The 17,063-nt window shown below is 38.7% G+C and overlaps 1 protein-coding gene across 10 annotated transcripts in view; it reads left to right on the top strand.

Annotated features, from left to right (window-relative positions):
• Positions 1 to 17,063, top strand: part of NAV3 (neuron navigator 3) — a 417,901-nt gene that overhangs the window by 348,532 nt on the left and 52,306 nt on the right. For 7 of the 10 annotated variants that reach the window (XM_032999780.2, XM_042792193.1, XM_032999779.2 and 4 more), the window contains 5 exons: positions 652 to 790; positions 4,119 to 4,395; positions 6,546 to 7,251; positions 8,829 to 9,317; positions 15,769 to 15,810. In XM_032999780.2, coding sequence (XP_032855671.1) covers positions 652 to 790; positions 4,119 to 4,395; positions 6,546 to 7,251; positions 8,829 to 9,317; positions 15,769 to 15,810 — 1,653 coding nt within the window. The remainder of the gene's footprint in view (positions 1 to 651; positions 791 to 4,118; positions 4,396 to 6,545; positions 7,252 to 8,828; positions 9,318 to 15,768; positions 15,811 to 17,063) is intronic. The other 3 variants (XM_032999781.2, XM_032999778.2, XM_032999782.2) reach the window with 3 other exon arrangements.

The raw sequence follows: 17,063 nt of genomic DNA, 5'->3' as shown, positions 1-17,063 counted from the left end.
AAGAGTAGCCTTTCTCTTTTTTGCATTCTCTGCCTCAATCTCCCAAAGCAGAAGAGTTGACAGCCCGTGTTTCTTGAGATGTATAACATGTTCTCTGTCAACTCTGGTGACTGTATTGTCAGGGAATTCTATTTAGATGACATCGCACCCACTAGACAAAGGCTGAAGACAAGAAAATAAAACTTTTGAAAATACTGGCTTCCTGCTGACAGTTGATTAGGCTGCAGAAGAGATACTGTTTTTATTTTTCTGTAGCTTGGAAATCCATCAGGTGTTCTCCAAGCTATTAATAATGCTTTGGCTAGCAATACTAGGTAGGTTTAATGGATTTCTCTGCCAGTGTACTGAATGTGATTGCAATGAAGCATGAAACAACCTGCTTTAATGACTTACACTAGTGCTTGCTTAGACCTGATGTTAATTTTTTAAAAGACACCTGTGTCTTTCATTAATTGAACAAGCAACCACTTGACAGTGAGTGAATAATTAATTTAAAAGTCTGAAAAATAATATTGGTTGTAAATTAGGAAATATTACTCAAAATTTTCTGGTAAACCCCTTGAAGAATAAGTAATTTTATCTATTGGTTTGGAGATGCATTCTGCCTATTGACACACAGTATGTAAAGTAGATGTGCTCCTTTCTCTGCAGCTGGGATGACAGCAGCTCAGTTAGTAGTGGCCTCAGTGACACTCTTGACAATCTCAGCACGGATGATTTGAATACCACCTCATCTGTCAGCTCTTATTCCAATATAACTGCCTCTTCAAGGAAGAACACTCATGCCCAGGTGAGTACCCTTTCATTGCCTTTTCTTGCAACAACCCCACAAGAGTGCAGGATAATGAAGACAAAAAGTTTGGTATCAGTGCCTCTAAAACAAATTAAATATTCATATTTTACAAAATTCTCTATCACTCTTGTGTGCAAGAAGCCCATGGGTCCCACTGACCCCACCCTGACCTGTGGGCTGACACTTCAGATGCTCTGCTCCCAGGGCACATCCCACTGCTGAAGGTGCCGGCTGGCGAGACCCTGCTCTGCCCACCCTGGGGGAGCCCCCACTGATCCCAGCCCCAGAAAGCCCCCAGCCCCTCCTGCACCCTAACACAAAAGAGCACGATATGACTGAATCTGTGACAGGTGGAGTTCTACTCACTCCATCCCATTTGGAGTATCTCTTTGAACAGTTAGCATAATTTCAAGTATGATAGTTCTTGCCTCTTATGAGCTGGCACATATCAGGGAAGAAATACATAGACTGTGCTGTCCTTTCCCTGTTCTCTCCACTGGGAGAAAGGAGGCTGAAGGAAGGACCCCACAGGTGTCAGAGCTTCTCTTCTCTCCAGTTAGGTCCAGGAATTAAAGTGTCCTATGGTCCCACAAGCTGACAGTGCAGTGTCAAAATGGAGTTCTGAGCAACGTACACCCACAAGCTATATACATAATACACGTATATATATCTATAAAGCCCTTGTGCCAGGTATCCCAGTATTTCTTCCCAGCTTCCCTCAAAATTGCAAGTGATGAAAAAGACAATATAGAAGGCTTGCAGAACTCAGTCACCCCCCAAAAAATAAATAAAACCAGAAGAGTTAGTCCCAATAGAAAAGTATTCTTGCCATGTCATCTTCTGTTTACGAGCAGGGAACTTCAAGACTGAACACTCAGCGTAAGGGAAGTGTTGTTGCCTCTACTGATTTGATGTCAAGTATACAACACACAAGACTGACACTCCCGATTCCATTTAGACTCCTGCAGGCAGCCAGTGCCTGCAATTCAGAGATCTGTTTTGTAGATGTACGTTGTGGCAGACTTTGTCAACAGGAGAAAAACATATTTGTCATTTCCTTCAGACAACAGGGAAATAAAGATACTTTAAGAATGAAGATTAATCTACAGCAGGAGAGATTTCAAACTGACAACATACCCATGCAAAGATACTCGCTCAGATGCCATTATTCTTTAACCCTTACCATTGCCTTTCCCACCCCATCAGGGTCTCCCACAGTTGCTAACTGGAGATCAGCCTCTTCCCTTCTGTGTCAACAGTGATGGCCAGCTCGTACTGGCTTGCTTGTTCAACTGCATCATCATCATCATGACCTGCAAATCTCAGTCTGACTATTTAACTCTTTGTGGGTTTTTCATTGGAATGATCTCATGTTTTAGCTGCTCAAGCAGATACTATTTGTAATTTGTTCAGTGGTAGACAGAGATGCAACACATGTTCAAATGTTGCTTTCCTGCCAGAGTCACTTTATGTTATGATGGCTTGGAACAGATCTTTATCAGGTCTGCCTTTACCAGGCAGATTGATGAGAACATACTGTACTTCATGCTAGCCTGCAATCTCAGTCAGAAACTGAGATAAACAGAATATACAAGCATTTTGTCAGCAGTCCTCCAGGTATAAGTCATACTTGTGCAACACAGAGATCATTTTTGCAATCTTTTATGCAAATATGCAAAGTAATCAGAAAAGTGCAAGTTGTCCATAGCCTGAGGCAGAAATTGCATATTTTGTTGTTGTTTTCTTATTAAAAGGGGATTAACATCACTTTTTGGATCCCATAATGTGAAGAGAGGTTTTTAGAAAGTATTATACTTGTCATTTCTTGGAAATTATGCAGTTTGCTTTAAAAATATATAGCTATGTGTTTGTAACCATTCATTTATGAGAAAAGTTCGGAGAGCATTACACATGTTGTATCAATAACACTAATGAAAACCCTCTTCTGAAGGACTCTGCAATATTTGTGTAGATGTTTACTTGAGCTCTTTTCCCGTCAATCCTTGCCCAAACTCTGCTTGTGTCTCCAAAGCCTATATGAAATTACAGAAGTGCAGAGAGCTTTTGCATTTTGTATGCCTCAAATATGTAAACAGCAACTGATTATACTGTTGGTCATCTAATCAGTATTAATCCTACTTATGGCAGCAGTGCCTAGGAAACAGCCACAGAGGGGTCTCTGTGGAGAAGGAGTTGTGGCAAAGAATAATAAATAGCCCTCCCCTGAATGTGATCCAATTTGTAGTCACACTTAGCTTGGCTGTATGAGGATAAGACCACGGTGGCACCTGAGAGCAGCACCGCTTTTTTGATGTTAAAGAGGGGTGGAGGTAAGCAGGACTGGTGAGATGGTGATGTGCAAATAAAGCTTGAAGCTGAGGTCAGGAGGCAGCAGGAAAACACAGGAGGAATGGTCACAACAAACAGCCTGTCAGCACACAGAATGCGAGTCTTGTCAAACGCAGAGAGTAGGGTCAGTCTCCAGTGTTTCTATTTAAGCCATTTTCACAGCTTCTATGTTGTCTGTCTTGTTGGGCTGCAACTCACACACACCCTCACTAGCACACCCCAGGGAAAATAGATGCCACAGGGGTGTTAGCTCCTCACTGGGGCATCTTCCACATGGGTCTGAGTTTCAGAGAAAGTGTGACCCCAGATGGTTACCTTGACCCTGTTGGTAGGTAGTGCTTGTGTAAGCCTTTTTCATAGCTGCTCAGCTAGATGATATAGCTAGAGTGAGTTTCTTGTTGGAAACAATTAATTTTGGTGGAGAAAAAACAGTAGAAAAGCCATCAGTTGCAGTACTGATAATTTTACTAAAGATGTTATCATTGCTTACTGGTGGCACAACATACTCAGTGCTGTTGGAGCAATATTTCTAATTCAGTCAGTGGAAGGCTTGGGTAGGGAAAGGCAAGAAACTAGGCTGAGGTGGTTTTAGTAATATATTTAGGAATTCACTCATTCAAGCTTTTAGTAAAACTTTTCAGCACAGTGATTCATTTGTGAAATTCAGAGGGAGCTGAGGAACAATAGAGTATCACCGCTGATGATGAGACTAAATTATGTTTCATTTCATTATGGTTATCTGTGAAGGAAAGAGTTGAAATATTTTGAAAATAAATGAAAAAAGAAAAATGTCTTCCCCAAATGGGAATGTTTTTAAACTTTTGGAATCAGGATATTTATGTTTTAGAAGGGAAATTTCCATGGTTTTTGCTACAAATAAATCAATATGCTGCTTCTCCTCCCCTCCTGTGATTTAAGAAATCACCAAATACTGAAGATACTGAGACTGACCATTTCTTGTGCAAATCTCTTGTAGCTGAAGACGGACTCAGAGAAGCACTCAGTTACAGACAGCGAAACTTGGGGCAGCAGTGAAGAACTGAAGAAACCAGAGGAAGACTTTGACAGCAGCGTAGACAGCAGTGGCAAGTGGAAAGGCCTTCCCTCAGGGCTGTCTGAAGAGTCTGAGAAGGGGGGACAGAAAGCGTCTCTCTCTGTTTCACAGACCGGATCCTGGAGGAGAGGCATGACTGCGCAAGTAGGAACAACTCAGTCCAGGAACAAAGCAGGAACAAGTGCGCTCAAGACCCCGGGTACGAAACTTCTGTAGTTCAGGTCACATCATTGAAAATTAAGGCTTTAGGCTTAGAATTCATTTATAAGGAATAAAGAATCTTTAGTGGGCTAAAAAAAAATAATGGGTATTATAAATGTGTGACAGACATGAGAAACTAGCATGTTGGCAGTTATTCTCATAAATGACTGTAAGCCAAGATTGTAATAATATACTAACTTGTTCATCTCTGTAACTGTTAGTTTGCTTCACTGCATACTAATAATTTATTAATCACACATAAATGTATCCATAACAAAAACTGTGATTGCATTTTATTTTACTATAATTTGCATATGTCGACTTCTATTAGGGAATTCTTAAAAGTATCTTTTGACTCACCTATGTGTTATCTTTGTTCTCTAGAAAATCTGTACCTTTGATAATTGAACATATGCATAGAAATGGCCAAAGATAAAAAGAGATAAAAAGATTTAACATTACAGTGAGGAGACTCAGAATTAGTATTTCTGAACTAAAGCTGAATTGTCATATTCTAGACACTTCAGGTATACTTTAGACCACCATTAAGAGATAAAAAACTGTAAAAAATACCTTTTTTACGGACTTTTTTTCAGTCCTGGATGACTTCTTACCTAATTTTGAAAGGTCTCTCAGAAGTAGGAAGCACCTCTGCAATCTAACTTTGAAGCATTATTAACACCGTCTAATACATCATTTTATTAGGGAAATATCAATTCTTTGTAGGACATTTTCTGGACCTTTGTCATGTCCTGACAAAGTACTCCATGAGCATGCTTTAGCCCCAGTCGTAAAGGCAACTAACAAAGATCCCCTCAGAATAAATCAAAATCCTTTGTGAGCCTCTGTTGTTTCTTTGCAAGTTGGAAATGCTGAACATTGATCAGTCTCTGGTCTGTAAGATCGCCAAGGAGCATTGCCATGGTCAGTAATCACGTGGATGCAGAAATGACAGCCCTGTAATAGCGATTTAAAAAGGAGATACTAGAAGGTTTACCACATGCCAAGCTAAGCTTCCCAGATCTGTTTTGCTGAAGGTGAGCAGGCAGCCACTATGCAACACAGAACTGAGGCCTTGATTTTTTAAGCATATAGCAATCGTTTGCCTTGTAGGAGTCTGATCCATATCTTAGAGTGTGCGTGTGTTTATGTAGCATAACACGTGCACTGGATAAAGACATAAGTGGATTTAGTTCAAACTTGTAGGTGTTGCTCTTTATTACAGTTTAGTTCCTTAAAAAAGTTAGGCCACCCACCACCAAAACTTCCACAATCACTTGAAAAGTGAATTAAAACTTTGTTATGCCGAATATTTGTTCCTTATTTGGAACAAACAATAGATGCTTAAAGAGAAATTAGGATAGAATAGAAATGGCACTTTTTGATTGCTTGTAAAATAGGAATAGGGTATTTTCTTTTAAGATAGAAGAGAATATATTATTTAAACCTTCCTGAATGTCATAATAACATTTTGTAGAACTATCTGATATATAGGTATGTGTCTGTGCAGTATTGAAGGCAACCTCTCATAAAATCAAAATCTTGAGAAAGTATCAAGGATATGACAAAGGCAATTAACTCATGTAATTGATAACAATATAGATCAAGAAGGTTCATACCGTGACAACATAATCTCTCCCTGGTAATTCTGTGTAACTAAAACCAAAACAAATTTAGTTATAATCTAAAAAAATGTAATCAGTGAAACTCAAAGAACTCAGTAAGCACTACTAATTAACATGCCTAATTAATGTCATACTTCTGGGAATGTTAATTACATGTAATATATTATTTTCAAGTATTATTTCTTACATTTATAAATACTATTAACAGAAAAAAAAAGAAAGCCAAATAAAATTCCTTATAGTTCATTCAGAATAATTTTCTATATCTATGTTCTCCAGCTATATGCGAAACTGGAAGTTCTTAGAATTTCAAGCTTTTGATACTTAATACTTACCTGTCACGTGTTGTACCTGGTACTGACTGCTGCTAGGGGACTAAAGACCAGATTGGCCTGTTTTCTTAGGGTAATTCTTCTATTTGTGTATTTTTTAATTTTAAATTGTAACCATGCAGCGGTAAAATTAGATATTGAGACATGACAGCTTAAACACAAGTGACCATTTCAAATATACTTTTATTTAGGAAAAACAGATGATGCAAAAGCTTCTGAAAAAGTGAAAGCTCCCCTGAAAGGAGCCTCCATTCAGCGCTCTCCATCAGATGCAGGAAAAAGCAGTGGTGATGAAGGAAAAAAGCCTCCCTCTGGCATTGGGAGATCAACTGCTACGGGGTCCTTTGGATTCAAGAAATCCGGGATGGGATCTTCTACCATAATCACCACAAGTGGAGCAACCATCACAAGCGGGTCAGCAACTCTAGGAAAAATGCCAAAATCTTCAGCCATCGGTGGGAAGTCCAATGCAGGGCGGAAAACGAGCTTAGACGGTTCCCAGAACCAGGATGACGGCGTCCTGCACGTGAACTCAAAGACGACTCTGCAGTATCGAAGTTTGCCTCGCCCGTCAAAATCCAGCGGCAGCGGGATTCCCGGCAGAGGCGGCCACCGCTCCAGCACCAGCAGCATCGACTCCAATGTCAGCAGCAAGTCTGCGGGCGCGGCTGCCACCAAGCTGCGAGAGCCAAGCAAGATCGGGTCCGGAAGGTCCAGCCCTGTCACCGTCAACCAGACGGACAAGGAAAAGGAGAAAGTGGCCGTGTCCGACTCCGAGAGCGTCTCGCTGTCCAGTTCCCCCAAATCCAGCCCAACTTCGGCAAGTGCCTCTGGCACACCGGGACTTAGGCAGCCGGGATCCAAATACCCAGATATTGCCTCCCCCACCTTTCGAAGGTTAGTGCTTTTCTATGAATTCCTGAAGTTGCAATATATAGAGCAGGGATTTTCAATGTGTTGAAGTCCTGGACAAAAAAAAAAAAAACAACTTTTCAGGGCGTATTTTGCGACAAACAGAGAACCAAGTACAAAAAAAAAAAAAAAAAAAAAAAGGGTAATATTTTTTCCTACATTGCAATTATTTCTCTAGGATTTAAAGACCTTCCCACACCTGAAATGGCTGTTCCTTGAGCTTTGAGCATTTTAGGTACATTCCCATAACAGTTTGAAGGCTAGAAGAAGTTGGACTAGATGATCCTTCTGGGTCCCTTCCAGCTTGAGATATTCTATGATTTTAAGTTCAGGCACATGAGAAGTTCCCTCTCAATACTCTGATAAACCACCAAAGGGAAGAAGGACACTGCGTTCAGGCACATTCTGTATCTGGCACAGGCGATGACATAGCCTGGTCAGAGAACCAAACAGGTCTACAGATTATAATAAAGTATTTGCTTTCACATTGTTGGCAGCTCCAGCTACAAACGTTTCATTATCTTAGCAGCTTTGTTACATCTTTCGTCACAAACATTATCAAAGCTAAATTTCAATTTGAAATACCCTATTGTAACGTTTCTGGAAGCATAAATCTGGATGAAGTATAAATTGGGATGGAACACTTGCACCGTTGGAGGAAAAGCCAATAGTGCCCTCTTGTGCTTAGTAATCAAAACAGCATCTCCAGGCTCTTGGGGAGCTGCAGCTAATTTTTGTGGGCTTGGTAATATGTAAAATGAATTCTTATGTTATTAGCCATGCTTACTTTACATCACAATAAGTTTTGCATTTATTTCTTATTAATTTATGAGCTGCACCTTAACTGCAGCTTAAAATATTTCCAGTAAGACATTGAGCCATCACATGCCCTTTTATTTGAACAGTTTTAGAGGATTTTGGATTTATTTTTTCATCATCACGGTAGAATTTTCTTCTCTATAATTGCTGGAAGCAATTATGTGAAATACACCTCTGTCATGACTGCCCTTGGAGACAAATTGAGCTCATTTAGCTCCGGTGCAGTTTAGTCTGTCTGAATGGTTACTACATGACCGACAACCGCATGACCATCTGTGCAAAAGAACAATGAGAGGGAAATTTTACACAAATACTTCAATGATTATTAAACTGTGAAGGATTTTGCAAGTGTTTGTTGCAACTGATTTAGCTGATTTGAGGAGCGAGGGATTTAAAAGCTAGTGACTTAGCCATGGGAACACTTAATTACTGAATTTGGGTGAAAATATAATCTGTTTATGCACTAATAAGACAAAAATGTGATTATTTTACCTCTCTCTGGGAGGGTCTGTATGTGCAAAGAGCACATCTAAACAGGAGTGAATGAGAGCTATTGCTAATGAAACAAACCCTGATTATTGTGCTATGGTTAAGTGAATCTAATTTTGCAATGCAATTGGTCAACTAGGTAGGCATGATTTTAGTAGCGGTATTAAAAATGTGTAGTTTGGCTCTTAGGATGTTACGCCATGAATGTTTAATGTGGCTATCAGTTTCTCTAAAGCTATTTGTTTTACATTTAGGTTGTTTGGTGCCAAGGCAAGTGGTAAAGCTGCCTCTGCACCCAGTACTGAAGGTGTGAAACCCACATCGGCAATGCCCAGCCCTAGTACCACATTGGCACGGCAAGGCAGCCTGGAATCGCCATCCTCGGGCACAGGCAGCATGGGCAGTGCAGGTGGGCAAAGTGGTAGCAGCAGCCCCCTCTTCAGTAAACCTTCGGACTTAAATGCAGATGTTGTAAGCTTAAGTCACTCCTTGGCTTCCAGTCCCGCCTCAGTGCACTCTTTCACATCAGGTGGTCTTGTGTGGGCTGCAAACCTGAGCAGCTCTTCAGCGGGCAGTAAGGATACACCAAGTTACCAGTCCATGACTAGCCTTCACACCAGTTCCGAGTCTATTGACCTTCCTCTTAGCCATCATGGCTCTCTCTCTGGACTGACAACAAGCACTCAGGAGGTTCAGAGCCTGCTCATGAGGACTGGAAGCGTCAGATCTACTCTTTCGGAAAGGTGAGCTTGCCTATAGATACAGTGACCACGAAACCAGTGAGAGGCAAAAGGACAGGAGCCAAAAAAATAAACCCTCCACCTGTTTTCCTAAAGGGACACTGTTTAATTAGCAGCTTAGTCCTTTATATACAAAAGGAAGGAAGAAAGAAAAGAAAGCTGAAAGGCATTGAATCAACTGCCTGTTAAGGTTTTACAAACACTTTTTCTATCTTGAGAAGTTTGTTTGGTTCCCTTGTTCTGGAGAACAACCAGACAAAAGGGGAAAATTGTCTAATTAGAGGCAAATCTAAACAGCCACATAATGATTCCTGCATGCTGGATCTACCTGCTGTCCCAGCAATTGGCAGCTCCAAGGCTGTATCGCTGCCCTCTTGCTAACAAATCCTCTCCAGCAGTGAGACCCCACCAGTTTTCTTCCCACTAGCTCAAAGCACAGGCAGAGCTGGTGGGCTCCTGCCTTCAGCTGACCAGTGTTGCCTTAAAATACTTGGTCCTGACAAGTTGCTTCTTACATGGTAATCATTACACAGATCCTTACTAAAATGGAGTTTCACTGACAGGGAGACAGATGAGACACTCACTATAGGCACAGTCCTGGCAAGCACCTGGATCAGACAAAGAAAAGCAAGGAAGTGTTTTCCTCTGTTTGCTCTATTAAAGATCTTTTTGATATGCAGATGTTTTACCATTTAAGTTATAATATAAAGAGGTGCAACCACCTTGGTACAGCTGTACCGAGATTTTATTTTGTTTTGTCAAACATTTATTTGACTTTTGCAAGAGGAAAAAATTAATCTTTGCTGGGCAGTAATTAAGTTTCACTTTCTTTGAAAATTTCAAGATTTGACTGTGAAACTCTTATTTCACATGGGGACTGAAAAGACAATATTAAGTATTTCATTAGCCTTTGATCCAAAAAAGAAAATTATGCAAAGTCAGTCAGAAATATTTTAAATGTTTTAAAGTTAAATTTATTTGCTTAACAACAAAAACATTTAAAGGAAAAAAGATCATTTATATACAATGTTAATATTTTTTTTTCCCTTTATATAAACCCAGAAATTTTTGTATACCGTTCCTTTCCATGGAAATATTTCACTTTCAGTAAATCAGCATTTAAAAAAAAAAATAAAAAGCACAAACAAAACCAAAACTCTAAACAACTCCTTGCCAAAACTTGATGGAAACTCTCCACACATTTCATTCTCTTATGTTACATCCATAAGTATTTCTATATCAGCTAAAATCACACCTCTTACTAATATAATTATAACACTATAAAACATATCTGTGTATCAATATAAAGTATGATAACAAAAGTAGTTAAAAATATGACGATACATGAGCAATTTGTAATTTGCACTGTGCCTTTAATTTTTAAATAATAATCTGCATTGTGTGCCATGAACTGAATGTGATGATATTTCTTAGAAAGTTAATTATTAATATTTAGCTTATAAAAACCTTCAGAAATTTTTAGTGCTACGTATATGGATGGTGAAGTCAATAGAATGATGTGGAAGAGTATGAATTTATGCCAAAGATCATATTTATACAGAGGATGTTAAACATCACATTTAAAATGTTATTGGTTTGGCATAAGCTCCTGAGCAACCCCCACTACTAATACTTTATGTATTTGTTCAGTGACTTAATTTCAGTGGTTCCAAATACTTCGCCTTTGGCAATATTTTTAAGTTTCAGATTTGTCCATATGGGGATAGTATGATTGAGTCCAGAGAGAGCCATTTATCATGTTGATCTGGCCTCAAAACAAATATATATACCTAGAGAAAATGGTGTAATTTTTTGAATTATAGCCCCAATATGGTTTTTGCAGTTTGATTTTTCTGAAAGGTCTGTTACAAGTGCTGTTTTATTTCTAAACTGTTTTATACAGTAAAGCCTACATGTAGCAAATAATTTTTTCACAACAAAAGCATTGGTTTGCCATGTTAAAGACAGATATGTTTGGCAACAGATTATGTCCTTTTTCCTTTGTAAACTCAGATTATATTTGAGACGCCTCTGGCAATACTAGTTGTAGCCTGGCATAGCATTAGAAATTATCTGCAAAGAGGCTTATTCTTTTTCTTCTCTCTAAAACTGGCTGAGCAGTCTGTATAGTGAGACACACTAACATAATGTAGAGACAAAATAAGAAAGACCGGAACACAAAATGAGATACAACTAGCAAGCAACATAAAGTCTATGCAGAGAAAGCTCAGGGAAAACTGAAAGAGAGGAGAGAGCTGATAATAGATGACACAAATAAATAAGGTTTTGCTTCATTGAAGCATTAACTGCAATTTGGTAGCTAAACATCACTAATGGCAAGCACACTAAGAGGGAATGAAAAGGTTAAAGATTATTCCAGTTTACTGGTCCTGATGAACTTTTAATTTTCCTGCTTCAGACACAGTCTGAAATAATCCTGCAGCCATGAGGACTGAAGAAGAGGTTTCAGAGTCTGTGCTGAGGAAGGAGTGAGGATGAGGGCTGGGGTGGGGAATGAGGGGATGATGGGCAAGGCCACCTTGTCTCGGTTCCTGGAAAGATACAAAGGATATTAAGCAAAATGGGTTAATTAAGAAAACATGGGATTAGTCATTAACAGCCTTTTAAATAAGACTAATTTAATTCATCTGCAGGAAAACAGGCTTTGTGAGAAGAGGAATGGAATTAGTAGATGCAGGAAGATATCCTGAAATTAGTAAAGCTTTAGGTGTTATTTCAAATAACATTCTTATAAACAAATGAGGGAAATAAAGTAAGGTGACTAACTGGTTGGTAAAGAGTTATCAAAGACTAGTGATCAATGGTTTATTAGCCTGAAGGGATGTAACAGGGCAGACTATATTTGCACAGACATGAATTGGAAAATGCTGAGACTATTTTGCAGAAAGGAAACAGTGTCTGAGGTGTTGTAATGCCATTGCTGGGACAGAGCATTTCCCAGTATTTTGAAAATTAAAGTATCACATGTAAGTCTTAGAAAGTAGTTACCCCATTCTATTTTCATGTTAAGGCTTTGACGTGAAGACTTTGGGGCATCAAGTTTTGGGAAAAATTTGATGCAACTGGAAAGAACCCAAAAAATTAGACTAAAATAAAATCTCAGGGTACATCTGTTTTCTGCCAAGGAGAGCAGACCTTGACTGCCTCCAAAAAAGCTGTCACCTGCAATGGAGACAGCAAATCTGCAAGGTCTCTGCTGCATTTGCTCACACATTCCTCAAGGGATGATTGGACATTGCCCACAGCCCATCTTCAGGCTACCAACCAAGCAAGGGTTTGGCATAAATGCAGAGCTCCCTGACAATTGCTGTATTGATACAGTGTCGAAGTTTACTCCAGCCAAATTTTGTGTCATTCAGTGAGATTACTTTTCATTGTAACAACTAGAAAATAGGTTCAGTAAATACTAGCAAAATGTTTTCTTTTTCAGCAAAGTTTGCATCTCCCTCAGGACTTTTGCTAGTTTGTACTAACAGTATTTATTTAGACAAGTCTACTTCTGTTGTCATAGCAGTGTAACTCCCTATGTGGGAGGACACTTGTATTTTATCTTAGGACAATTTATAGGGATTAAAATAAATCATACAGCTATTATGCTCTAAAGTAAAACCATCTACTGGGGTTAATTGGTGAAATACCACCGCTTTAGTAAAATTTTCCAGGTGGACACATCACCAGTTGTTCTTTTGAACCCTTAATTGCCATTGGGCATTGTAAATTTGTGTCTTTCTTCTGCTTGGTCTGAGTGACACAGCAAGGGATGCATAGAAAATGCAGAAATATAGGAATTAACAATGGTCTCATCAGCAATAATGGCTGTATTTTAAGATTAGCAGAGTGGAAGTGGTTTCTAATTACATGACTGACTTGCTCAGGTTTAATTTAAAAGAACATTTAGTTTTGAGGGCCACAAAAGTGCATTGAAATCCACTTAAGCTCTTCAAGACTTGCAATTGTTTTAAATTATCATCATATCTGATGGTTGTGGGTTTAAGGTGTGAAACACCGCATCATGTATCAGATTTTCTTGTGTGCTCAGTCATTTGTAGCAACTCATTTATGAGACCCATATCAGCTTGGCTCAGCCTTTCCTAGGCCTCCCTAGATGTTTCTTAGCTTGCGATAATTTGTTTTATTCCCTAACAGCTCTGCAACAATTAGATATAGCCCAAGGATATGGCATTGTGGCCCTTTCCCAAGTTAACTTAAATACCAAGGGCGAGTAGGAAACAGAACTGTAAAACTTCCTCTGATTTCCCCCAGAGAACTTGCAGATGGTTCCAGCAGTGCAAAATACACAAAAGAGAATGGAGATACATTGGGCTTGATCACTTCAGCCTACATTTGCATGCATCTTCTTGCAAGACTGCTCTTTGCAATAGATATGGCAAAGGAAAATATCAAGAATACTATGATATTCTCATCCCCACTGTATTTTGGTATTTGTTTCAAGCTGAAGAGACAGATTTCCATGTATGCATTGCTGCTTTCAGGAAAGGGCTGACTTTTTTTCTTATCATCTTTAGAAAATCTTTTAAACACTGAGGTCAGCTAAGTTCTATAGTTTCGGTAGAAGGAATATACCCAGCTTTAGGTGGAGGAATGCTTTCAGATACTAAAAAGATGTGGGCAGTTATCTGTCTGAATTAATAGTTACATGAATCCATGATTAATGGTTTCATGCAATTATCTGAAATCTAGGAGCATCTTTGCAAGATTTAGTATTTTAAAAACACAGAATGAATGTTTGCTACATTAACTTTTATGAAGTTGCAATAATTCCATGTTCATATTGAGGAATATTCATCCCTATTTCAATTGAGTATCCGAATTCAAAAGTTTTTTAATAAAATCCTATGGCCACTATTAGCCTATTTATCTGACTGACATAACATTTGGCTTGCGGTTTTCTTTAAAGAAGCACTGATTGACTCCTTTATTTTTAGATAATGTGCTACAGATTATTCTGAAATACATAGAACTTCAGGTTAAAGTAATATTAGAAGATGTATTGTTCATTAGGAAGTTTGAATTATTTGGAGAAGAAACTTGTGTTAGTGATGATCATGTTTATTTGTTTTGAAATTTAGAGGTGCATAGGGGTACATAAAGGAACATCAAAGCCCCATTCTTCGCTGTAAGGAACTAAAAAATACATGAATCATGCATTCAAATTTATGTTGTCTTTTTACCAACCATTCTTGGTCCTTTCAGTTATCTTGCGAGCAAAATGCTGAAAATGTAGTCCTCTGTCTGATAGAGGACTACACTCACATGGACCATGATAGCTGGGCCTGTGCTGAAATCCTGCTAAGTTCCTCCTTCCATTTGCTTTCTCTCCATGCAGAACAGGGCCCTGATTAAACTAGTAAAATTGCCTATAAAACTTTCTGGTGGTAAGAGTGATTTACTTCCATTAGTCTGAGCCCTAATGGTAATGGATTGTTAATGTCAACAGTGTTTTCACTGCCTTTATTTACTTGGATCAAGGATACATGATAGTAGGGCGCCCAGTACCCCCAGCACAATAGAAAGTGACCTTTAATAATGGCATGAGAGTTTTTTTGGTTAGGAAGGATCCTAAGTTACTGCTGTGCTCAGAGGTGTGATCATGATCCGTAATACAGAAACTTTCTAAAGCCATTTCACAACTTAATCCATGCGGTGACACTAAATTATGTTCTTAAAGGAAAAAACATTGCAACACTTACTTGATGATATCTAGTTCAAATTCAACCCACACACATAAGAGACTGATCTACCCAGTCTTTATGATGAAATGCCCAAATGACACTTATTTAAAGGAAGGGCCTTCTAGTGGTAGGGTTTAAATTATGAAATCTTCAGTCATAGCTTTTTGGTAATCAGCCACTCTGCCACCGTGTGTGTGTGAATATGCAAAAACGTTGCTTTGGTGCCACTTTTCATTGTCCCCACCATCACCCCACAACAACTGAAAGCCAAGAGTCTGTATATTTAGAACATATTTCTACACACAGAGCTGTCATTTGGCTTCTGGCAAGGTCATGCTGTCTCTTAGCAGGTGCCACAACCATAATTTATTTCTGAAATCTATTGGCATATCATAGGCAACTGTGAAAAATAAAGATTCATACTGTGACCATATGATTCTCACACGGATTGCAGGGTGAAGCTGTAGGAAGGTTAGAAATGGTAAGGAAGGACTTCTTTCTGACTTGGACAGTCTCCAAATTACTATTGACCCAGCCCAGAGCATGTCTAGATGAAAAATGAATGTGCAGCAATCCATGTCCTATTGTCCCCTCCAATGAGTCACGGCTTTATCATGAAAGATTTATTAAAGAGCGTTAAATGACCTTCTGTTATGCACACAAATCTAGACCTTTTAAATTTGTAATTCTGTACAGTCCTGTTTACTGTATGTCCTTAGGGATTTTTTTTGTTTTAACAGCATGCAGCTTGACAGAAATACACTACCCAAAAAGGGATTAAGGTATATATATTTTTTTTTTTTGAGTATGACTTCTGCTTCTCTTGTTTTCCTATAACTTTTTCTACACTGTCTTTCCTTTTCTTTCTCCTTTTGTTGATCCTGTTTACAAGAGTTCTCGTTATTTAGATTCAAACCAGAAAACATAGATTTTAACAAAAGACTTTTTCTTTCCAAGTCTGCCTAGTGAATAAATTTCCTGTCAAGATATATCATGGAAAGTGAATACTGTTAAGGATAGTTTCCTTATGCAATGAATCTTAAAAGGCATTGAATCCTGGAGAGCCAAGAGAGACAGAAAAAGATACTTTTGCAATCCAATGGGACTAATTGTTGAAAATATTATTGAGGAAAACAAGGTTTATAGGTGGATCTGAACTTGAATTCTAAATACAAACACTCATGCAATCTGAATTGAAGATCTAGTAACAGGTAGGGCTAGAAAATGCTAATGTTAATATCCCAGGTCTCTAAGTATAAAATAAGTCCTACTCCAGCTAGTCTTCTTGGTTCCTATCCAGCAATACTCAGAGTCCAACTTTGCTACTAATTTCCCACTAATTAGAGCTGCCTTCATCACAGAAAACAGAAGTCATCCACTCTCTTCTCCACTCCATGTTTAAAAGAGGGGATCTTTAGGTAACTTGTCTGGTCTCATCAGGTATGGAAGCCTATGTCCCTAATCCAGGAAGGAGATTTGGCAAGCAAGAATATACGTGCATACACACAGATATGCTGCAGACTTCCAGTCCCTGAAATTACATAGTTAAATCTCTTGAGTTATTGATAAATAATATTTTATGAAATTTTAAGATAAAGTGTTGTCGCTAGAAAGCACCTCCTGCTCTTCTGCACTAGATGTTCCTTAATGATAATTTAATCAAATTTCTTGTTATCCCAAAATAATTTTGGATTCTGAGAGAATGGAAAAGGTGGAAGACATGAAAGAGGCATAAAGATGACCCTGCAAGGGTACAAGGGGAGGATTGAGATTTGTGGCTGTACAACTGTAATGGTGGCTGAAAGCTGAAAGTGAAATGGAGTGGGAAAACAACTTATAGGCATATAAACCGGATCAGTTATCCCAGAAAAAAACATCAGTTTGATTTAATGTGCAGAGATCCCAGTCCAAGACCCAGATCCTGAATTTTCATTTTGCCATCCTTCTGATCTGATAACCACTGGGTAATTGCTCTACCACATTTCTAATCAAAGATCATAACTGTCTTTTTGAAAAGAGAAAGGAAGTAAATATT

The sequence above is a fragment of the Tyto alba genome, unplaced genomic scaffold (assembly GCF_018691265.1).
Source record: "Tyto alba isolate M040663 unplaced genomic scaffold, T.alba_DEE_v4.0 Super-Scaffold_2, whole genome shotgun sequence".
Taxonomy (NCBI): domain Eukaryota; kingdom Metazoa; phylum Chordata; class Aves; order Strigiformes; family Tytonidae; genus Tyto; species Tyto alba.
Note: the sequence above shows the minus strand (reverse complement) of the source record. Positions and strands in the feature narration are given on the sequence as shown.